The 25711-nt window shown below is 42.3% G+C and overlaps 1 protein-coding gene across 1 annotated transcript in view; it reads left to right on the top strand.

The window, feature by feature from the left end:
• Window positions 1-6990: 6990 nt before the first annotated feature.
• Window positions 6991-25711, top strand: part of RPS6KA2 (ribosomal protein S6 kinase A2) — a 212836-nt gene continuing 194115 nt past the window's right edge. The window contains exons 1-2 of the mRNA XM_033144161.1: window positions 6991-7085; window positions 12929-12982. Coding sequence (XP_033000052.1) covers window positions 7017-7085; window positions 12929-12982 — 123 coding nt within the window. The 5' untranslated portion in view covers window positions 6991-7016. The remainder of the gene's footprint in view (window positions 7086-12928; window positions 12983-25711) is intronic.

The following is a 25711-nucleotide window of genomic DNA, read 5'->3' as shown; positions in this document are numbered from 1 at the left end:
CTGGGCTGACATTCGTTCTCTCTATTACTGGTGGGGAATAGTGGTGCAGCAAAGCTCAGGTCTGCCTGTTTATCCTTCTCCAAGCTGTCAGTCGTGATGCAGAGAGCTGCCAGATTCCCTAGTTTAAGCCTGCTGGCACTTTTCAGTACATTTAGGGTTTCCAACCAACTAGTTTTTAGCTACTTCAGCCTTTTCTATATTTTTAGTCAGTTGCTAGACAAGAAAGCTATTCATTTTAAAAAACATGTATCTATATTAAATTATTTGAACTGTAGATGCACAATGTGCCTGGAGTCAGTGGAGTCTGACTATTTGATAGGCACATGTCAGCAGCATTTAAAGCTATCTGTCCAGCAAGGCAGATATCCTCCCAGCTTAATCAGTTGGGGTAGCCCAGCTGCCCCCCCAACTGTGCCAACTGCTGGACTGGGGAAGTCAATAAGACTCTCAGCAATGCAGTGCCCCCTCCCAGCTTAGCCCCATTGCCTGGTTGCCCCAAGTACCATGCTGCCATGCACACTCCTCCCCAGATTGACCTTGCTTGTAATCAGAGAGGCATGGGCAGGGTTGAGAAGGCAACTCTTCACCAAAGAAGTCTGTTGACCTGCTTGGGCTTGTTTGTCAACCTGTTTATGTATGCCCACATTGTTAGAGATTTCAAAGTGCCTACGTGCAGAAATTCAGCTTATCACCTCTGTAGCAATTACCAGTTGGCAGAAAGCCAAGATCTGCTCTCTCTCCAGACCCTTAGCAACGACCTGTGATTGGTCAATGAGTTCCTAAAGAATGAGCTCTGTGTGAGAGCTGTGTTGGTTGGTTGTTAGTGGTGTACTGAAGGTTGAGAGAGAGAGACAGAGAGGAGAGGTTTTATGTTTGGTTTCTTTTGTTTGTAAAGTCTGTACATAGTAACTTATGGATACTAGTTGCTTCAATAAATACTGTATATAGTTATCCAAGTGAGTTGCTGAGTTCCTGCGTTGTGCTGTCCAGTTAATGCTCTACAGCCAGAAGCTTCAAGAAAACCTGCGGTTAACTCTGCTGTGTCCAGGACTACGTTATTTCCTGACACTAAATCTTAAGACATATGTCCTGCCCCCCACATCTCTATGCCTCTCTACCCTTTTGGGTCTCTGTTCTTGTCTATCCCTGGGGCTGATTTTATTATTTGGCTGTGCCTCCTCCTAGCTGGTATTTAGGAGGCTGGTGAAGGCTATTTTATTTCAGAGGGCATTTGGCTGAACTTCAGTTGAAATTCTAAGCTGTGGAAATGAAGGCTTTAATTCCCATTTGGCTGCTTATTTCATGGAATTTTTTGTGATGGCTTTGCTTTTTGAATTTATTTCAATAAATAGAGAAATATACAAATCAGCAACCTATTCATTTAATAAATAGCCTAGAGTCTGGACAATGCTATGATCTGTGATGATGTGATACATGCAGACAGTTAATATTGCTTGATGATAGGGGACTAATAAGGACATGCCAAGTATGAACAGATGCCTTTCGCAGAGGGTTCTGCCCCTGGAACCAACTCTGAGCCTGGCAATCCCCATACTTGGACCTGCCTTAGAGTTTAAGAGTTGGCAATTCTATGAGATTTATTCTGAGGGGAATCAGTTCTAGGGGAAATTTGTTCTGGAGTCCATTCGTTTAGAATGATGTAAGGGTTTGGCTATGGCTTTCCAAAACTGGGGCAAAAGACCAGGCATTTTACTGAATAGAACAAATTTCAAGAGGGACATCTGGACTATTCATTTTATTTACCAAATACCTTTAAAATGCCCCTCCCTAGTCCATATGCACAACTGAATATGTTATAGATACAAGTTTACAGAAACACATGAGGCATCAGCACATAGATAACAAATATGCTACTGGTGACACATATAGGATGCTGCTAACAATGAAAAGTAATGAGGAAACCATTATTTATGAATACTTAATTAAGCAGAAAGGCCATATACACAGCAATCCATACTAAAACATGTTATGGGAAATCAATGGGATGATACATAACACAGCAGGCGATATCTGCAGCAATCTGCAGGGCCACTTCTGGTGGATGCTCTGCAAATGCAATTAACATACAAAAGGGCACTTAATGTGTTTGCAAGAGGAAATTACCCATTGTTACAAGCAAGTAAGCAAACTAAGCATAATGCTTTCTCAAAGCATCAAAATAGATGTCAAATAGAAATTGCAACTAGGTTATGAAATCAAATTGTGTTCTTTGGTTAATCCTAATGATGGTGCATAACTTAGCTCCAGGTTGGGGTAGAATTGCAGCTTACAGGTGATGGTGGGGAAGCTTTCCAGAGCAGGTACATAATGTGTGGCTTTCTGTGAGACATTTTCTGGAGCTACATTAGAAGTGGACACGGTGCAGCCCTGGTTACTCCACAGCTGTGCTACATTTTAGATGCCAAAATCCATTCTAGAGTTTCGTTGGAGTGAAACATATCAAACCTGTTCCAGTTATGCTTCCACATATTCTGGAATAGCTGTGCCTTGTTCACTCACTTTTTATGGGGCATCTACATGACATTATCACTAGATCACCATTTCCTTGTGCTTTCACTGTGGTTCCCATGTTTTTTCAGACTGCAGAAAATCAAACTCTGAGGCAAAAGAACCAACTGGTAGTATAAACCCTTCTGCAGCTCAGTGGCAAAACACACATGCCATAGGTCACTATATTCTGCAGAAAAGCATCTCTCCTTCAAGTCCCACAAATTTCAGAAGCCCACACCACAATAACTTGGAGCAGGGCTTTCAATGTGGCTCACTCTGTTGTTATAAACAGGTGCCCACTATCTGTACTTTCTGAAAACAACTGAAGACACTTTTGTTTCCAGCTGGGTGAAAAAATCACCACAATTTTGTATTGTTTTTAAAACTATTTTTAGTGTTTTTAATTGTGTTTGTAAATGCTTTTTAAAAATAGATTTACCAAAACACACTGCTTTTCCAGTTGGTAACATTTTAGCACCATGTTTATTTGCTGTTTTTCACTTTGGCAGATCCTTAAATTAGCACTAAAACACTTTTAGCCAGCCTTTTTAATTTTTAACCACACAATAATACATAAATCAGAGGTGGCTAACTGGCAGTTCAAGAGCCTATTTGATACCTCTAAACCACTTTAAAATGCTTACAAGACCCCCAACATCGTGGCAAATGCGTAACAACTTTTTTGTTTTTAAAAAACAAACTGCTCTGCAGTAACATAGAGTAATATACATTTAGTAGCATTCCGGGGGGGGGGGGTGTTTTTCTGCTCTAACCATACAGTACTTTGTTTTTGGAGAGCACTGATCACAGCCACTTCATGTTTTCCAACTGACTTGGGCTATGCCATGCCCACTGAGGGTGGGTGGAACACAGCAGCATAGATACATACAGTACACAAAATGCTGAAGCATGGAAAGCCGAGAGCAATTTTGCATATACAGTAGCTTTCAAATAGCAGTGGCTTATGAAAAGGACAGAGAAAGTGGTGTCCTCCTGCCAGTGGCAACATTGTGCTCATTGTGGCAAGAAGGGGGTGGGCTGCAAGATTGGGGAGCTATGGGTTGCACACGCACCTGCAGGATTGCCATCACAGCCATTTTTATTTATTTATTTATTTATTTGCATACCTTGAGTTTACCATTGTATAAGTCCAAAAGAGGCGTATCTCAACATAATTTGAGCTTGATCTTATGCTATGTTATCAGCAATAATTTCAGTAGTGGGTCTTATGAGTGGGAGTTAATCTCACAGAGCTGTTACGAATTGGATTACTAGGCACTGAAAGTGCTATACGCATATTTAACAACTGATAAGCATCATGTTGTTGGAAAGCCATCAGATACTCTCCATAGCAGAAGGCTCAGCAGGTGGATGCCCAAACAACCAACAAAAATAAATGGAAAACAGAATGCAAGAAGATAATTGAGCAAATATCAAACAATGTGTTAGGGAAACTCCTGAAAATAATTTATCTGTAAAATGAGGAACATATAGTATTTGTTGTTATTGTTGTTGTTGTTGTTTAGGCTGCAAATGCTTCCCCCAGAAAGTAGGCACATTATGTTACGGTTCCTTGGATAGAAGGGTCAATAGGGAAATGCATATTTAATTAGCTTTTCACTAACTTAAGAGTCGCAGTGACACAGCAAAGCAGGGATGCACTTAATCCTTCCCTCCATCCTCTGCAATTGTCAGCAGCCAGTAAGTAATATCATCGTGACATAAGCAAAGCCCTGGCTAAACTGTACATTGCTGTCTCAAGGGGAAACGCAGAAAAGAACAGAACGGAGAAGGCATCAATCATTTGTGCTTAAAATAAAGCTGCTTCTGAAGTCATGAGAACTTTTAAAGTTCTAGCTTTCAGGGCAAGCAGAATCCTGATTTTGTAACACCAACATGAGCGTAGCCAGGGAGGCCAGGGGGGGCAGCTGTCTCCCCTAAATCTAGTAAATAAATAAAACTACTTAACCAAAAGTAGAAATAATCAGAATATTTGAAATTGAAATGTTCGCTGACGTCACTTGGATGGTTTTGTGGTGCATTCTAGCGACACAACTGGCAACCTGACTTAGTGGTAGGTGTGGCTTCCTCAAACTGACCAATTGCATTGTAGGTAGCTCGGTTCTAGAACAGGACAAGTGGGTGTCCTGCCCTACAAACATAAATCCTGGCCACACCCATGTTTCACATGTCTGCACAAATTTTGGCATCCAAGGATACTTCATAGCTAAACAGATATCTGAAACTGATCTTTCAATATCCAGAAACAATTTCCGCTGTACTCTGAGCCAGCTACCAAGAATAGATTAACTTCTCTATTTTATCTGTATAAAACTGATCCCAGTGTAAGATCTGAAAGGCATGTGAAGTCACCACCTAGCTGAAGTGCCTGGATGGGAGACCATCAAGGAATTGCAGGTAGGCTCTAGGGTCCCATGATGGAAGAAAGGCAGGATTTAAGTGGAAGAAAGTGAGACATTTTTCATTAGGCATAGAGAAGCAACAAAATATTTGTTAAATAAAACAATTGGTGTCTCAGTGCCCTTGGGAAACAATTGCTAATTTGTCCTAGAACTGTTATTACTTAAGAATAAGTGAAGAATTAATTGCCTTGCAGTGGTTTTGTCCTCTGCAACTTGATTGGAGGTACTGTTGCAGTGCATACCAAGTGTTTATGAAGCACTAAGGATTTTGTCATGAGCTCAGCAAACTTGGTTGTTTTTTCTCTCCCCGCCCCCCCATTTCACCTTATGCTATTTAGATGTTAGAAACCTTTTTCAGCTTCGTTAAAAAGCACGGGAGATGTTCACAACCGCGCAGCAGACGTCTGGGTTAATTCTATTGCAAAGAGATAGGCCAACAAGGTTCGATCATTTAAAAACACGTTGTTCAGGTTCTTTTAGCAACAATGATCTACAAAGACGCAGCTGATAATATTTGGCAGACCCTTTGATTGAACTCTAGTGCCACTAGAATTGGCATTTACGGCAACTTCATGCAATCTTGCATAAATGTTGATATATACTACATTTTGGTCTATACTACAAATAGTGTAGAATACACCCCCCTGTAATATTGCTGGCTCAGACAGTTTGGGTGGGCATGGTGCCCTGTCCTTTGAATCCTCTGCACCCGGCTGCAGGTCACATTTCTGAAGGTTTGCGTGCTCCCACTCTCTAGTGCTGGACTGCATTTCTCACTTCATTTCTTATTAAAGTGGAGCACAAAGTCAGTTTCTCTCCATGCAGTGATGGTTCCCACTGATGCATGGGGACTGGATACTGTTGGCACTGTAGCATCACTAGCGTGAGTATAATTGAAGGGAAACTAGAGGTATATATATATATGTATATATGAATGGCCTTGATAGGAGTGCATAGACTCCCAGAGCGGCTGGGGCAACCCAGACAGATGGGTGGGGTACAAATAATAAAATTATTGTTATCATCACCATCATCATTACCGGTATAAGTATGGCAAATAAGATGTGAGAGATGAGAAATAAGCTAACCATCCAATGTGGCTGTTTGCTTATAACTCAGTCTCCAAGGATGCAGGGCTTGCCTACGGGTATTGCCAGAATAGGGAAATATAACACACCACACGGCTCTCTCCCACCTGCAAAAGGACAGAAACTGAGGGAATCGCTGTTTAGTCTGGAGTCGACAGACTGTTTCGTGTTTGGGCTGCTTCTCCCTCCCCACTCCTTTTTATCTAGCTCTCCTGCAAATGCACGGAGGCTTTTGTCTACCTCCTCCGTCCTGACACATTTTGAAGTGAGCTTCCCTCCCCTCTCTTCCCCCGTCCGCCCCTCTCGCCCCCTTCTTCCCTCTCCACAGTCAGCCCTGCGGGAGGCAGGCAAGCAGGCAGGGGGCTCCCGGCTTGGCCCTTCCGCCCGGCCAGCAGCCCTTGGGGCGGGAAACAGAGGCTCCGCTCGACGCCTCCCTGCAGCCCGGTGCGGCGGATGCAGCAGCAGTTGCTATAGCAGCCTCCGCCTCGCGCGGCCGTCTCCTTAGGCTCAACTTTCACCCGCTTTTTTTGTGTGAGAACGAATTGGGAGGGAAAACACACACACACACACACACACACGTAACGGTGGGTTGAGGGAGGAGAGAGAGACTGAGGTAAAACGTAGTGGAGTTGAAATGCTGCTAAGGAAGCTCTTCTCCTGCCAACAAAGTCAATTTGCAGCGCAGGGCTGTAATTACCGCCCCCCCTCTCTTTCAGACGAGCGCTGTGAAGCAGAAGCGGCGGCAGCTCCTCTCAGACTCTCCCCGGGCAGTTCAGTGGCCGTTGGAGAAGCCATTGATTAGAGAGCCCGCGCTCCCGCCCCGCCCCGCCGCCAAGCGCCCTCAAGTGGAGAGGTGCCTTCCCTCGGGACTCCTCTCTTCTTCTCCTCTCTTCTTCCTTCCCTCCTTTTCTTCTGCTTCCTCCTCGCCAAAGCTCCTCCAGCGCGCGCCGCGCTCTCCCTTGCTCCCTTGCAGACAAGAGAAAAGTCCTCAGGGATGCCAATTGCCCATTTACTGGAGCTATGGAAAAAGATAGAAGTGGAAGTGGAGCCTATGGAAACGGAGGTGAGCAAGCTGAGGCATCGCGCGGCAGCTCCCGAGCGCCTTGCATGCAGGGACAAAATGGGGCGAGGGACCCCTTAGGAAGCTGGTTTCTCCCTTTTAGGGAACTTATTTGTGTGTGTACTGGGGGGGGGGGGAGAGACTTCTCTGAGCCCAAGGGGAAAGAGTGAACATCTGGTCAGTTGGACTTTAAAGATGTGTATGTGTATCTATTCTTCCCCCCACTCTCTGTGTGACGTATGCAGAGCCACTTGTTGATACTCTGCGAGAATGGGAAGGGGAGGAAGGAAGGAAGGGAGCCTTGTGACTAGTTGTTCACAGGCACATGCAAGAAGCGGCTCCGATTTAAGGAACTGGCACGCGCTGTTTGCGAGCCTCTGGACCCTGCAGTGCTTGGCAGGCAGCTTCAGCTTCGCAGGATTTCTGCATTAGTCCTCGGAGAAGGCGGGGAGCAGCGTGGGAGCAGCCCTGCGCGTGTGCGATTCACAAAGTTGGTGCCTTGTGTGTTCATTCAGCACCAGAGACGGCTGCATATTGTTCCTCAAAGTTGCCTTTTTGTGTATGGGCTTGCCTTTCCCTGCTGCGACCACAAAGAGATGGCCCTTGCCTTGGTTAGGACTGAGCAACTCATAGGATAGCAAGACTTCTGGCCCTTGGGGCAACTGTTTGGTGTAAAGTTGCTTGTACTGGGAGGCGGGGACAATTTCCACCTTTCCCTTTTGTTGTGTAGCACAGCCACTAACAGGTGCATGGACAGTTGCCATGCATATGTGCCCTCAGAATTACAAAGAGTTGTGATCAACCCTCTTCCTTAAGAGTAAATAACAGTGAACAGTAAATACCCAGACTTGATAGTTTAATTTCCTTCTTCAATGTGTGTGTGTGTGTGTGTGTGTTGCCTTCTGCCACCTTCCACACACACAGGAAGAAACTAGTGATTGGTTCTCTTTTTTATGCCACTTGTTTGGGAGACTGTACTTCATTGGTGCCTCTCTGTCAAAAGGCAATACATTCAGTTGCATGTCCTCATGACTGTTCAGTAGTTTATATGAAGTTACCTGTTTCTCTGAGCTATCAGCATCACACAAAGCTACTTCGATGACCTGAAAGTTCCTTATCACAGAATTCTGTTTAAATGAGCTGAATGTTAACACCTAACAGTTCAGCAAATAAATAATAATGGGGCTGCTTCTGATACCTGAACCTACAATAGATGCTTGTTATCATAGGTAACAAGTTGGCTATGCTACAGCATCTTTACTATGGTTCTGCAGGCAGATACATAGTAAGCTAAAATGTTCTGGAAGAGAGGTGGATGAATATAAATTTCTCATCCCTCTTATTCTGGTAGCAGCCATAGAGGACTTTACCAGCTAACCTTATGCTTGTGGATGTCAGTGTTTGATGTATAAAGCAATTGTGCACAACACAACTCTAGTGAGATTCTGACTGAACAAGTGATTTGAGATCTCAATACCACAATATTCCTACTCTACAGCAGTTCAGTGGAATGTGATGGTAACACTAGAGGATACAGGACGGTAGCCTGAGTATTTCAGAATTTTCTTCTGCTTCAGTCATTCATACATTGAATGATTGAAGTAGCTTTGTCACCACAGCATTAAAACATGTATGAAAATAAAAAAACAATAATCGGGCAGGAAAAAAACCATTTTTAAAAATAATGTTAAGAAGCCTTCAATTTCTTGTGAATATCAGATACACAAAGCAGTGCCATTTAGCTTTTATTCTATAGGGTTTCAAAGGAACTGGTTTATGGGTGTCTGTGGACTTCAAGGTTCTTTGGCTGAGAGAGTGGGCACCATCACACAATGCTGGCGGGTGCCATCTTTCATTCTGCTTCATCTTATTTATTTAAAATCACCATCTCTGAATCAAAAACATTAAGGTAGTTGCACCTCTTCTAAAATGGTACATGACACTTGCTGGCACTGCATGATGATGCATGTATGCATCATAGCACACACACACTACATTAGAAGAGACATCCTCTCATGTGAAAGAAAAGGGATAATTCTCTTTTAATATAGAAATATAGAACTTTGGGGGTATAGTGTTGTTGTGTGTACTGCATGATCAAGGAAATCTGCAGTCCTGTTTTACAGGCAAAATGAGACATGAATGGGGCATCAATTTTAACATCAGAATTCAGCTTCTACCATTATGCATATGATGTATTACCTTATAATGAGCTGTACCTAAGCAACAGATGTGGAACTTGGGAGGTTTGTCCTTTTAAAACCCTAGTGCAAATGGTATGAGCTATGCTCAAAACTGGTTGTGTTTTATGTTCTCCCTCAGAGAAAGATTTTGTTGTTTTTCCAGCTTTACAAAATACAGTCTGTCTTGATTTCAAGTCAACAAGATTATTCATAATCTTGTAATGTTAATTGAACAAGTCTGTTCTCGATTATTCACCCATACTCTTGCATAAAACCCCCCAGTAATTATTCAGACATAAGCATGCTTACTTAGGAAGCGATTCCCACCAAAAGAGATGTGACTTCACAGTAAACGTGTTTTAAGACCTTTGGATGTTTCCATACAGGGGTTTAACACTGTAAACAGATTGTTGAGATACCACAAATTGATCACTGGCAAACAGTTTGGTTATCTATCTATCTATCTATCTATCTATCTATCTATCTATCTATCTATCAGATTTTTCCTAGAAAGGGTAGGTCTGAATTAAATGTGTTTGAAAACATGGGCTGGCATTTTGACAACAGTGTTGTGTGGATGGAAGCTGCAAAAAAAACTTGCATGCACACAGAATGCCCACCCCACAATAAATACCCATTTGGAAGTACCCTTTGTATCTTTTCACTCATGTGGCTTTCTCTTTATTTTTATCTCTTTTATCTTCCTTTGACTTAATTTGATCGTAATATTTTCTTAAATGCATGAATTACAGGCTCATGATCATAAAAACAAATTTCCATTCAGTGCCTTATACTGTGCTTACAAAAGAAACAGGTGTAGATGTAATATCATACTATATCCAGGAGGTAAAGATTGTGCACGTATCCCAACCCCTACAAAAAGTGTACAATCCACTAACGTTAGTTAATTTGTTAATTATTCCATACATTCATTACCCACCCTTTACAAAGGATCCTAGTGTGGATTAAAAGGTAAAGGTAAATGACCCCTGACAGTTAAGTCCAGTCGCGAACAACTCTGGGGTTGCGGCGCTCATCTCGCTTTACTGGCCAATGGAGCCAGCGTTTGTCTGCAGACAGTTGTTCCAGGTCATGTGGCCAGCATGACTAAGCTGCTTCTGGCGAACCAGAGTAGCACACGGAAACGCCGTTTACCTTCCCGCTGGAGCGGTACCTATTTATCTACATGCACTTGACGCGCTTTCAAACTGCTAGGTTGGCAGGACCTGGGACCGAACAATGGGAGCTCACCCCATCACAGGGATTCGAACCGCCGACCTTCTGATTGGAAAGCCCTAGGCTCAGTGGTTTTGACCACAGTGACACTGTATTAAGACAGTAAAATACACAAAATACACAAATAATGAATCACTAAAACAGCAGTGCAACAAGTAAAGCTATTAAAAGAGGATGAACGGTAATCAGACATTTCCAAAAGCCTGGATAAAAAACTATGCCCAAAGCTTCTTGGGTCTGGGGGCCACTGAGAAGACCATCTTACATAGGACTGACATACGTCTGGATCTTCCCAGACATTACTGGGATTTCAAAGGTGGAATTGATGTCCAGGGGGAATTTCCAAAAGGTAGCGCTTTGTCCTGGATCTTAGGCAAGTCAATTGAAAAATTACATTTTTAGGGGTGTCCTGGTTTGTGAAATATGGCAACCCTGTTCTACATGTGCCATCCCATAGACCTCTGAGGGCACTGGGATTTCCAATGAGGTCTCATTTGCCAATGTTTATTTCCAGTCTGGTTTATAAAGAATGAGGTGATCTTGGGACCCAAGCTGTTAAGGGCTTTATATGTCAGTACCTTAACTTGTCCCTGAAAACAAATAGGCTACCAGTGCAGTTCTCTCAGAATTAGTGTAATATAAGTCCTGCTAGCTGTGCCAGTCTGCAGTCTGGCAGCTGCATTTTGCACTAGTTGTGACTCCAGTCATATTCAGGGGAAGCCCCACAAACTGTGCATTGCAATAATTCAGTCTAGAGAAACCAAATCATAGATCACAGTTACCAGGTCATCCCTTCATGGCACTTTCATAGAATCATAGAATTGTAGAGTTGGAAGGGACCCTGAGGAAATCTAATCCAACCTCCTGCAATGCAGGAATCTCAACTAGATCATACATGACAGACATTCAACGTCTTCTGCCTAAAAACCCCTAAGGAAGGAGAGTCCACAATGTCCTGAGGTCTGTTGAACAGCTCTTACCATCACAAAGCTTTTATTTTGGTGCTGAATCACACTGTTGATACTAAGACCTCTAGATACTTTTCACTGGCGAGCCAGACGTTTCCCATCTTATATTTGGCAGCTGGTATTTCCTGCCTACGTGTAGAACCTTATATTTGTCCCTACTGAAAATCATTTTGTTAGTTCTCCAATCCACAAGGTCATCTTGAATCCTGATTCTGTCTTCTCTGGCATTGGCTACCCCTCCCAGTTTGGTGTCATATGCAGGCTCGATGAGCATCCCCTCAATATCTTCATCCAAGTTGTTTATAAAGATGTTGAACAACAATAGGCCCAGGACAGAACCCTGTGGCACCCCACTTATCACTTTTCCTCAGGTTGATTAGGAACTATTAGTAAGTACTCTTTGTGTTCAAAACAAAATAAAAAAAATAAAAAAATCCTTCCAGTAGCACCTTAGAGACCAACTAAGTTTGTTCTTGGTATGAGCTTTCGTGTGCATGCACACTTCTTCAGATACATTTTCTTTGTGTTCAGTCAGTCAACCAGTTACAAATCCACCTAACAGTTATCTTGTCTAGTCCACATTTTACCAGCTTCTTCACAAGAATACCATGGGGCACTTTGTCAAAAGCTTTACTAAAATCAAGATACAATACGTCCACAGCATTCCCCTGATCCACCAGGCTAGTAACTCTATCAAAAAAAGAAATGAGATTTGTATGGCATGACTTACTTTTTAGAAACCCATGCTGGGTCTTAGTAATCACAGCATGTTTTTCTAAGTGCTCACAGACCCACTGTTTAATTATCTGTTCTAGGACCTTTCTTGGTATAGACATCAAGCTGACCAGTCGGTAGTTACCTGGATCTCCCCCCCCCCCATTTTGAAGATGGGAACAACATTTGCCTGCCTCCAGTCCGCAGGGACCTCACCTGTTCTCCAAGAATTCTCAAATATTATAGAAAGATGCGCTGAGATTACATCTGCAAGCTCCTTTAGTACCCTTGGGTGCAGCTCATCAGGCCTTGGAGATCTGAATTCATTTAAAGTAGCCAAGTGCTCCCTTACTACCTCTTTTTTATCTTGGGCTGCAGTTCCTTCCTTGCATCATTTATTCCGTCATCACCATGTTAGGCATTGATTCAATCTTATTCAGCAGGGTCTTCTTATGAACCATGAACCAGTTATTGGCTCTTATCCTAATCTACCTCACAGGGATACCCTTTTGAGGAAGGGCAAGATAAAAACATGACAGATAAAATAATATTGCTATAATCACTCACTGATTCTGTGTTGTTTTTAGCCACTGAATGAAATAAATCCAGTTATATGCAATAATGTTACAATAGCTGTTTTTTTTGTTTAAAAAAGAACAATTTATGTATTTGATGTGCAGTTTAATGGTTTCTCAGATTTACAGTGTCTTCATAACATCTCTCTCTCTCTCTTTTTAATTACCAGCCGGCAGCAGAAGATGCCAGCCTGGATGAGGGCTTGGATGAGTCTACAAATGAGGTAATTCCATTTGTTATGCCCACTTCATTAAAAATAAATAAATACTGAAGATGCTTAGCATTGGTTATGTTGTTAGAAATCTTGAGGATTTCTACTGAGGAAATGTATATATGTGAGCGAAGTCTCCAGCCAGGATAGTGAGTTCATCAGGGAGCTGGACTTGCGGGTTTTGTACTTGGTTCTGGGTGGTAGACACTGAAAAAGGATCTTGTTGGTGCACTGGGCCCCCCTGCAGCTCAACCACCTCCATGACTGAGCTAGTGGAGGGGGTCTCCGGTGTGGCATTGGATAATCGTAGGACAGAAGTGCTGAGCGTCTTCAATATCCATGCAATCCTGCTTTGCCTGTCCAGCTCAGGACTTCATGGTTGTGTGGGGCTTTCTCAGTGCACCATACAACCAATGCATATTGTAGGTCGTACCTTAGATCTGGTTTTTGTCACACAGGGGATTGGGAAGGATATGTTGGTTCTGGGGTGTGTGGGGGTGTGATCCATTGGCATGCACAGATCACTTCTTGGTGAGGTTTGGTCTGGTTTGGGTGTGACTTGCACACCCTGCAGGGGAGGGAGATGTGGCGATCACACAGGGTCCCCGGTCGTTTGACGGACTATTGATCCCTGTGCCACCACGCGCTTCGCTGCCACCAACCAGGATCCCCTCCCTGGTAATAACTTTCACAGTCAGGGTGCAATTTTAAACAAAATAATAAGTGTTTATTTAAAAACTTCAACAACTTAAGAAATTGGTTACAACCCTGCCTACGCTCACCACTATACCTCACCACCAACCCTCTCAATCAACAACCACCCACCAACCAACTCCCTCGATCAACTCTCTTCATCAACTCTCTTTAACTCCCCGCTCTCTAACTCTAACTGACTCCCTCAGCTGCCCCTAGCTCCTCCCCCCTCTGTTTATTGGTTAGCCTAGGGCCAGCCACTTAACCCCTTACTTACTCCTTTTCCTATATGTATACCCTAGGAAGGGCCAACGCCACAGGAGAACAGTTAAGTTGAAGGATTTCTGAGCACTCTGGGGAATTTTCCAGGCAGTATGATAGATGCTTCTGTTGATGCCCTAGTTTTACCGTGGAATATTAAGATGGAGCCCCTTCATGGATCACTGCCTTGTTGCGGCGAAGAGGTTTGAATAACTCCAAGAAGCTATGAGCTATGCTGTGCAGAGCCACCCAAGATGGACAGGTCATAGCTGAGAGTTTTGACTAAATGTGATCCACCTGGAGAAGGAACTGGCAAACCACTCCAGTATTTTGCCAAAAAAACTCCATGGACATAAGGAGAAGCTCTGAGAAGAAAGTGAGAGTTTCCAAGGCATGCTCTGGTTCATGGGGTCTCGGAGAGTCGAACACGACTAAGACGACTAAACAACAATTAAGATGGAGAGGGCCATTGACATGAATCCTCAGGGAGTCTGAGAAGTTCTGAGGAGCTCCAAGTGATGAAACAGGCCAGGTAATGACTAGAGTACAAGTGGCGCAAGAGGTACAAACACACAGCCATGCATACCATATGGCAGTGTCGCTACAAATAAAATATATCTACCTGCCTCTGTTGCATCCTATAAATTGTCTAGCACTTCATCATTAACAATGGACCATTCAATAGCCTGCTGTGAAAGATTTGTGAGGCTCTGTCTACCTGTCATAGTGCTGCTTAGCTTCATTCAAATAAGACTTCATAAAGTAAGAGAGTTAAGAAGTGATTACTGGAAATTAAGAATGAACCAGCATTGATAAATAATGCATTTTCTTCATTTGGATGATTTCTGAATACATATTTTTGTAGTAAGCCAATGATATATGAACTTTCATCAAGGCTGGCAATAATCTCCACTCCAGTCAGAAATGCACTTTTGGTACTTGGAATAAATTATGCAAATCATGGTTTGCATTAGTTTACATACCAAATTCAAATTACAAAACTCTCTTTCAAAAGATATTCCTGTCTGATGAGTTTCAGGTGGCACTTAAAAGCATTAGTCTTTCACATAGCCTTTGGTGAGGCAGATAAAGGATTTCTCTGCTACTTAAGGTTTTAAAATGTCTTATTTTTTGTCTATTCTGAGTGTTAAGCTATTATGCTGATATTAATTCTAGGGTGCTTATAAAGAAATGTAAACTGCCTGTTGTAGATCTTTATTTTGGAAAGGCAACATGTGAAATATTACACATTAATAAAGGTTTCAAGGTTTCAAAATGCAGAGAACCTCTTTCAGCTCAGTCCTGTGCATCTCTCTACTCAGCAATTAAGTCCCATTGAGTTTAGTGGGTGTTACTGCCAGGTGAATGTGCGTATGATTACAGCTAGTGGTGCCATCAATGCAAGACTTTGGGGCAGACAAATAAGCCAGAGGGCCCCCAAATGCAGCAGGGCTGGCTTACCACATTTTGAAGTAAGTGAAGCAATGCAAATTACTATCTAAATAGCTCCCCTCCATAAGACAGTGATGACAAGTTCTAGCCTTATTTATAAAACAATAATTGGCAAATCATTAGGACATCCACCCAAGAACTCTTAAAGAATTCAAACGTGTCCTCTTTTTTGGTGATGCATAACTGGGCACCAAAGCCTTCATGAAAACAGACCAGAATGACAAGCATTCGTTTTTATTTGGACTGGCCATCTGCACAAGACTACTATAGCTAAAAAGTGGGGTCGTAATGAGAGATGCAGCAAATGCTTAAAAACCAAAAAACAAAACCTTCACAGTATGCATTTAATCTACAGGTGTTTTAGGTTAATGTTTAATTAGAGGAAATACAAAACTGGTCAGGCAATATATGTAATGAAAAATATTCCATCCTTATGAATAAAGACACACACTTTTCCTTCTCGTTTCTGTTGTCATGCCAACAACAATCTATTCAAAACAATTCTCTGCTTGTGGAATATACTAAACTCAAATCAACATTAGAAATGTCCTTGTAGAACACTTAGGCATTTTTTCATTTACAAGCTAAGGAAACCTAGAACAACAAATGTCTGGCCTGTTTAATCATAATTTGATACTGACATTTTAAAATAACTTTAATGATTACATAGATGAGAAGAGTTGGTGACCTATAATCATTCTGTTTTCTTCCCCCACCACATGATGCTCATTTCAAACAACTGATATTGATCAGGATATATTAAGCATCTACTGACCTATGATAGTGAGAGAGAGCCAGTGTGGTGTAGTGGTTAAGAGTGGTAGACTCGTAATCTGGTGAACCGGGTTTGCGTCTCCGCTCTTCCACATGCAGCTGCTGGGTGACCTTGGGCTAGTCACACTTCTTTGAAGTCTCTCAGCCCCACTCACCTCACAGAGTGTTTGTTGCGGGGGAGGAAGGGGAAGGAGAATGTTAGCCGCTTTGAGACTCCTTTGGGTAGTGATAAAGCGGGATATTAAATCCAAACTCTTCTTCTTCTTCTTCTCTTCTTCTATGTTCCCTTCCATTATAATGTCAGCTGCTGACATTTCTATTCAGTTCTCCATTGGGGCTATGCTGCTGAGACTTCTTAGTATTACCTTGATTTGACATGATAGAGCTGTCTATACTGTTGCCTATGAACATTAATCTAATTGACTTCAACAAAATGTGAATTCATTGCACATCTTGCTCGTGACCTATGCACTTCTGGGAATCAGTGTAAACTGCTGAGTTTCAGTGCTAAAATAATTCTAGATTGTACCATATTCACATACATATCTGCTATGGTATGGTTTATTTATATACCACTTTTTAGTCCAAAGCCCCCCCAATGTGGTGAACAATGTTAGTACCTATCAGTGGAGGTTCCTTTGCTGGTCAAAGTGGGGCATAACTCTCTTAAGATTCTAAGCCCACCCAAACCCTCCAAAGCCACAGTCCAATCTTTCTCCTGCCAACCACTACTAATAAATTTCCACTGACTGAGAGGCTTGCTAGATACTTATGCCCATCTCCTCTTTGTAGCTCATGAAGCTTACTTCTGGACCCCTCCTAAACCAAGGTTAGACACTTTTCAATTTTGTTAGGCATTCAGTACTTACCCAATGGCAATGCCTTCATGTTCACACCATTGCAAGATTTTGACAGGGAGCAAGTTCCATTTCCTGTAGCACAGCAGTCTCTGAAAGCACAGCAATGTCCTTAACTAGTTTGCCAGCAGCCTCTGAATTCACCAGACCACACTTAACATTAGTCTGTGATTATCAACTCAAGTTCAGACATTTAAAGAACCCTCATGTTTTCATGTTATGTGTGAATTCAGTTTATGTATCTTACAAATATTGAACTCTGGAAAGTCTTATAAAACTAAAGCAATTGCCTAGTTACAAACCTTAGTTCATCATAGGGGAATAATAGAAGTTCCATTGGCACAAGGATTTATGTTTGCACAGCGTAGATTTCTCTCCCTTCTCTCCCCCCGTGCACCCCCACACCCTCCACAAATCTTCTCCAGAGGATTGGGAGAAGCCCCAAAACAGATGGGGCATGAGGAGAGGAGAGGAAGAGGAAGTTCTGGTGTGCAGGCAAAGTCCCTTCTGCTAATGGAACTACTTTGTTGGATACCACCTATGAAGTTTAGTTAACTAAATCTGCTAACATGTGCATATGAGAAAGACAACTGCAACACATGTGAACATCCAAAAGAAAGAAAATATTTTTCTTTATATTGTCTTTGTATTATATGAAATGCATTTTTGTCATAGCAGCTATCATCTTAGAAGTATTTTCCATTCTCTCTCACCCAGTAGAGCAGAGCTTTCCAAACATCTCACATTGGTGACACACTTTTTAGAGATGCATCATTTTGTGAAACAGAATTTGGTTTTACTAGCAAACTGGAGATTAAACTAATCCCTTTCTGGAGAGCCAGTGTGGTGTAGTGGTTAAGAGCAGTAGTCTCATAATCTGGGAAAACGGGTTCGCATCTCTGCTCCTCCACATGCAGCTTGGGCTAGTCATACTTCTATGAAGTCTCTCAGCCCCACTCACCTCACAGAGTGTTTGTTGTGGGAGAGGAAGGGGAAGGAGAATGTTAGCCGCTTTGAGACTCCTTAGGGTAGTGATAAAGCGGGATATCAAATCCAAACTCTTTTTCTTCTTCTTTCTAGGAGTGTAGGGAGTGTTCACGTGACACACCTACACACTGCAGCCGACACACTAACGCGTTGCGACACACAGTTTAGTAAGCTCCTGCAGTAGAGAATGTTTCTTCTAAGATCTCTTGCTTCTTTCAGATGCCTTTGGAAAACTGTATTGTTTAGGCACGCGTTTGCAATATGGTTGTTCTCTATTTATTGATAATTTATTGATTTTTTTTAAAATGTTATTTTTATGGATGCTTTTTGCTGATTTTATTCTTTTATGTTGCATACTGCCTTGATATATATATTTTTATGAAAGTGTGGATTGTAAACGCACACAAAATAAATAAGTAAGATAGTGCTTGCCATTTGCATTGATTGGGGTACTTTTAAAATTGGCAGTGCATTTTTAAATTACCTTGGAGTACTTTTTAAATCCACACTACATCTGCACTCCCTCTAATATTGAACTAATAGTGAGCACTGTGATTGCCAATAGAACTGGAGCCAAAACAAGAGGGAGTATTCACATTCTCTAGGGAGCCCTAAAGTTTGTAGAAGTAGATTTTTTAAAAAATGCAAAGAGGATTGAACATACTCAGTATCTGCATAATGTTAAGGAACAGTTGGAAAATAAAATTGGGTGTGGGTATGGAAAGCCCTGCTTCATTGCATTAAAACAGGTGTGGGGAACCTTTGCCCCTCCAGATGTTGCTGAATTACAACTCCTGTCACCCCAGTAAGCATGGACAATGACCAGAGCTGATGGTAGTCATAGTTCAGCAACATCTGGTGAGCCATAGAAGAAGAAGAAGAGTTTGGATTTGACATCCCACTTTACCACTACCCGAAGGAGTCTCAAAGCAGCTAACATTCTCCTTTCCCTTCCTCCCCCACAACAAACACTCTGTGAGGTGAGTGGGGCTGAGAGACTTCAAAGAAGTGTGACTAGCCCAAGGTCACCCAGCAGCTGCATGTGGAGGAGCGGAGATGCGAACCCGGTTCACCAGATTACGAGTCCACCGCTCTTGACCACTACACCACACCGGCTCTCATTCCCCATGAAAGCTATAGCTTTCACAAACTTTCCCCAGCTGTTGTTGGAGTACAGTTCCCATCATCCCTGACCACTGGTCCTGCTAGCTAGGGATGATTTGAGTTGAAGTCCAAAAACAGTTGGAGAACCAAGTTTGGGAAACCCTGGCATATACTATAATATACTATACTATAATGGAGGAGGGCATGGGTGACTAGCTAGAACCCTGAACAGGGACATTCATGTTAGGGTGAAGAGAATAGACATTTTGTTGCAGGTTCCAATTATCTAACAAACTGATGGACTAAACATTGTAGCTGGAATTCAGAGTATTTTTTTTAAATAATTGACATAAACTGGTAATGTTTACATACAGTATAAAAGGATTTACTATATAAAAATTACATTGTCTCTATTTTTATGTTCCAAAGTAAGTAACATTTGAAGCTTTTAGGATAAGATTAATAATGTTCTCAGTTTACTTTTCAGCTTGAGTTACATAAAAGGTTTGAAGTTTAACTGAATTATTACAGCTTATCAACTCTAATTTGTTATCGAAATTGAATTTTGTGAAGCTGTTCTATCTTAATTTCCTTGGGTGTATTTTCATTCATTCATTCATTCCATTTTATTTAGTAATTTATTTGATTTCTATACCGTCATATACCCAAAGGTCTCAGGACAGTTCACATAAAATATCAAATACATAAAATCAAAACAAAAATAACAACCCAATAAAAAACCCTCTTGTTAAAGCAATTGCAGCGGTGTAGTGGGTCTGTCTGTTAATCAGAAGGTTGGTGGTTTGAGCCCACCCAGGGATGGCTGTGGGCAGGATTCCTGCATCGCGGGGTGTTGGATTAGATGACCTTTAGGATCCCTTGCAATTCTACAATTCTATGATTCTATACACCAATTGTGAACATATTTTCCAAATGAGCAGTTTAGATCCTGATGCTTACCTCCAGGGGCAGCCTGTCCCATTTCATGAAAGAGGAATGTGCTGTCTCCTGCCGCCACCCCCAGTCGCTGCATCTCCTGCAGCCATGCCTCACCCCCCACCCCACCACTGCCACCGCCAAAAAACAAAACAAACCCCTCTTGCCCAAATTTGTTCTGTGAGGCCTTGGCACTCAACTTCTCTGCCCAGGTGGGGTGGGGTGGGGTGGAAGAAGCAGTGGAGCAAGCAGGGCACAGTCTCTTGGGCTTCTAGTGCCTGAGGCAGCTGCTTCACCCCATCTAATGGGTGGCCCAGCTCTTCTTACCTCAGCTAGAATAAGCAGTGGCCTGTATAACCAAGAGGGAAACCAAATATAATAGATAAAAGTGTTTTCTTTTGCTAACTGAATCTCATCATCTGATTAATTCATGGAGCAACAGGTACTCCCTCCTAATTCATGCAGAAATGCTAAAGCTGATTTCATTTCCCCCTTTTCAAGCACCACATATGTTTTTCATTCACTGCCAGTTGGTAAAGCAATATTATGATTTATTTTTTTTGAAATACCTTCTTGGCATTTGAAATCAATCACAAACAGCTACTCACCAGGGCAGCAGGGAGCTGTTTATCTCGCGGTTCTAACAGTATCTGTTATTTGTATTTGTATTTGCATATGTGAATGTGTATGTGTAGATGCAACTTTAGAAATGGTTGCTGTAACTTAAACAGAAATACAGTACTGCAGGTGGTGATAGTCTAAATGGAGGAGGAACAGACCCTGACAATGTAAGAGGTGATCCTGGTTAAGAGAGAGCCAATTCTGGAATAGGGATTCAGCATCTCATGCATAGGTTATCACTCTCCTTCAACAGGCAGGGGGTGCTCCTAGATCCAGCTTTTGTTTGGATGTCCAGGTAGCAGCTGTTGACCCACCTTAGGCTAGTGTGCCGTCGGCCCCTGTTCTTGAAGGTTTGATCTCACCATCTACAGTCATAGTTCGCTCTGGGTTGGTGTCCTCAATTAAGTATCTAGTCAGCATTTCAATTGAACGGTCTGGTAGATTTTTTAATAGGGGTTTGATTAACTCCTTCCTCAAATCTCGATACAGAGTGCAGTATAGGAGAACGTGGCTAATAGATTCAATTTCCTTGAGATCACAAGGACATAGCCTCTGTTCTATTGGGATCCGAAGATATCTACCAGTTAGTAACGCCGAGGGTAATGCATTAAAACGAGCCCTAGTAAAGGCCCATCGGTGTCTCGGGTTTTCTAACGTCTTTAGGTAGATAGCTGGGTGGTTTGGGCGGTGCTCATACAGTTGTCTGTACGTTGAGGGAAGACGAGTTAAGGTGTTTTGGCGGTCGATATCAGCGATTCTTTCCCTAATAATCTTTTTCGCCCTATCGCTTCCCATAGATAGAGTAGTCGCCACCGGCAGTCCATACAAGGCTAATTTCTTTTGAATAGTCTGTTCCCAAGTGGATTGAAAACTATCAGTATTGATTAAAGGAAGAAGACCATTTGGGGACGTTTTCACTCTTATCCAATACTGTAGAGCTGATTGCCATACTTTAGTTTCTACTTCCTGCATATTTATTTTATGTACTATCGTTTTATTTTCTCTCTTGCTGGTCTATGACCGTAATAAAGTTTATTATTATTATTATTATTATTATGATCTCACCATGGAAGGAATGCCTTAGTTCTATCCTGAAACACCTTGCAGAGCTAGAGGAGGGCTCACAGGAATTCAGATACTCTGGAATTCCAAAGAAAGACACCCAAACCACTGGAGTGATCAGGTCTAACAATTTATTAAAGAAGGGTGCAAACATAGCAAAGGTCCAACGGCTCCTTCCTTGCCTCTGCTCACAGCATTCCGTGGGATGGACTCTACAGCAAGGAGATGGCTTGTCCAAACCCAAAGATACACACAATCTTTATTTGGCAGGCTAGGTCACATGGGAACACATGGGGATGGTATTAACCGTTAACTCCAACTCTAGCTATGCCCCGGGCCTGTGGATACACCAAAGCATGTGAAGCACATATGAGCTCAACACTACAGCTGCCACCAATTTGGCAGGGGTCATCTTGACCATCAATATGCTGCAAGCAGAGCTTCCAGACCAGCTCACCTTTCAGGTCAACACATATCCAGGCTGGATTTCTTTTTGCAATGCACTCTACATGGGAAAACTTTGGAAGTGTCTCTGTGAATTTAATTGGTCCAGAATGCAGCAGCAAGAACCCATGGAAGCATGATATTGCAGCTTTACAATGGTGATATTCTTGTAGGAAGTACAGTGGTACCTCTGGTTATGTACTTAATTCGTTCCAGAGGTCCGTTCTTAACCTGAAACTGTTCTTAACCTGAAGCACCACTTTAGCTAATGGGACTTCCCGCTGCCGCTGCACCGCCAGAGCACGATTTCTGTTCTTATCCTGAAGCAAAGTTCTTAACCTGAAGCGTTATTTCTGGGTTGGAGTATGTAACCTGAAGCGTATGTAACCTGAAGCGTATGTAACCCAAGGTACCACTGTAAATCACCTTTTGTGGAAAGCCCTGCTTGAAGTCTTATTTAAAAAAAAAAACACTTGCCTGCAGCAGTTCTCCATACAGATGTTAAATTTGAGAGAGTGCAAAATTTAAGAGACTTGGCAACAAAGCAGGAAGCCCCTGGCTCAAACATCTCTTATGCCATGAACTCACTAGATGGTTTTAGGTAAGAAACATTGTCTTAGCCTCAACTTGCTCAGCAGCCCCTGTCCTATCTGCAGTATAGGGGTTAATCATAAGGATTGATCTTACAGAGCTGTAAGGATTTCAAATTAATAACACAAGTGAAGCACTTTGAACACTGAAAGTGCAACACATTACCATTATCCCCATGCCAGTGCTGCCTATCCTGGGTGACTGCTGGTACTGGTATGCAGAGGCTACCCCACATGTTTGAGATGATATTTCAAGATGTGTGTGTGTGTGTGTACACACAAACAAACAAACAAACAAACAAACACAAACACACAAATAATACTTAGAGTAATTTGCTTCCAATATAGGCATATGGAGCATAACCAAGGGTTAGTGATTTTCAGCACCCTCTACGTTGGGGCTCTAATGTTATTCTGACCCCCGAGTTCCATTAATTTCAATGGGACTCATGTTACCCCAAACATGCTTATAAGCATATAAGTGCAACTCCTGCCACCTGGAGCTGCAACCTTCTGTTTCAACATTTAAATGCCCGCTGACAACTTTCCGACTCCACCAGGCAAATAAGAATGCATCTTTCCACAATGATTAATTGATGTCTGTTTTTTACTGTATGGTTTTTACTGCATTGTTTTATGTTGGCTTTTGTCATGAACCACTTTGATATATTTTATAAAATAGCAGTATACAGTGGAACCCCAGTTGTCGAACGTAATCTGTTCTGGAAGACCATTCAACTTCTGAAATGTTCGATAACCAAGGCGCAATTGCTGGTCAGCAAAATCCATTGAAAAAATGGAGAAACATGCCACAGAAGCCATTCGACTTCTGGGGTGCATTCGAAAATGGGAGCATTCACATCCAGGTTGTTGGCATTCGGAAGCCGAAACATTTGACTTCCGAAGTGTTCGACAACCAAGGTTCCACTGTATAAATATTTTTCTAAATAAATAAGTGCTAGGAAGCTATTTCAGTTCTATGAACTATGAGGAAAGATTTACTTAAAATGTAAATCCATAGATTATAGATTTTGGAAACAAACAAAAAGCTCAAATGATTTCTGTATTTTCCTTGGACTAGATGACCCTCCAGGTCCCTTCCAACTCTACAGTTTTATGATTTTTTTTTAAGTAACAATGTAATTGCCTAACAACCGAAAAAGAACTGCAGGAAACAAGTAATAACAAGAAAATGAACATGCGAAGAATATCAGTTTCCATAGATCTAGTCAAACACAACAGTGAATCATCTGGCAGTGCATTAAAAGGTACAAAACTCCCTTTCTGGGATTATTGACGAGGCAGTTAAAGCATTTTTCTTTGTTTAATGTTCTACCTTGGATGACACTGTCACATTCTGGGCTTGATGAAATGCTTGTTATATATGCTTAAATAAGGAAGTTGCTGCAATTAAAATCAAAGGGGTCGATCCGAATTTAATCATGCTTTGAGTTGGAATCGTTACATGAGTCATCATGACTAACTTAAGTCCTACTGACAGGTAGGTAGCCGTGTTGGTCTGCTGTAGTTGAAACAAAATAAAAAAAAATTCCTTCCAGTAGCACCTTAGAGACCAACTAAGTTTGTTATTGGTATGAGCTTTGGTGTGCATGCACACTTCTTCAGATCCTACTGGTTTCAGCAGGTGCATTCTAAACATGACACCTGTATGCATGCAATGCAATGCCAGGAAAGCAAAGTCAGGCAATCAAGTATTAATGACTAAAGTGAGACAATGAAGCTTTAATGACAACAACCATTAATGTGCACCAGAGCCGGCTCAGCCATTAGGCAGACTGAGGCAGTTGCCTCAGATGGCAGAAGCCCCCAAGGCAGGAGCCCCGCAGTCACACCACCTCATTCACCACTGGTGCAGAAGTGGCAGCAGTATCGGCACTTATTTTGGGTGAAATTGCATCCAAAAACATTGTAGAAGTCCTGCCTGAAATTGGTCGGCGGAGAAGCGAAGGTGGCAGGTATGGCGGTGGCAGGGCAGGGCAAGGTGGCACTTCCAGGATGCTCTGCCCCCAATGTGCACAGTGTTTTATAGAGTAACAATAAAAGTAGGCCTGGCTTCAGCACTTGACAGTGGTGTACTGGAGGGAGAACCCTGAGGAGTAGAGCTCCAGAACTCTTTTCAGAGCAGGAATACCGGTAATTATGTTATCTGTGAGAGTGACCCTGTAATTGAATCATAGAATCGTGGTGTTGGAAGGACCCCAAGTGTCATCTAGCCCAACCCCTGCAATGCAGGAATATTAGCTAAATCCATAACAGGATGGCATCCATGACAGATGGCTATACAACCTCTGCTTAAAAACCTCCAGTGAAGGAGAGCTCACAATCTCCCGAAGGAGTCCGTTCCACTGTCAAACATCCCTTACTGTAAGGTTACAATATATTTTTCAATGAATCTGGGGACACTTTTCACCTTCAATGAATTTTGTCAGGGGACTGATTTGTAAATCCGGGGACTGTCCCCGGGAAATGGGGACGCCTGGTAACCTTACCTTACAGTCAGAAACATCTTCCTGAAGTTTAGTTGTAATCTCCTTTCTTGTAACTTGAAGCCATTGGTTTGAGTCCTACCCTCCAGAGCAGGAGAAAACAAGCTTGCTTCATATTATTGATGGCCCTTCCTTGCACTGACAACTGAAAAGTCAGAGAATACAAAAGAAGCTGAATGCTTCTTTCTGTTTCTTTGTGGGGATTCTTACTTCTTGCTAATGGTAACACTTCTTTGCAAGATTGTTTGCCTTTATGATTAAAACATAAAGATTGCATTTCTGTGGGCTGAAGGCCTTTTGTTAAAGGTAAGAATATTCACATGTTGAACCTCTGCAGCCACAAGACTTGACCAGGGACGGGCAAACATATATCCCCAGCTGAAATGCAGCCTGCTGACAGTTGTGTCGCCCTTTGCCAGATCACAGAAACCGAACAGCCAAGTGGCTCCAGTT

Source organism: Lacerta agilis, chromosome 3, assembly GCF_009819535.1.
Source record: "Lacerta agilis isolate rLacAgi1 chromosome 3, rLacAgi1.pri, whole genome shotgun sequence".
NCBI classification, from domain to species: Eukaryota; Metazoa; Chordata; class Lepidosauria; order Squamata; family Lacertidae; genus Lacerta; species Lacerta agilis.
This window is presented reverse-complemented; position numbering and strand designations above follow the sequence as displayed.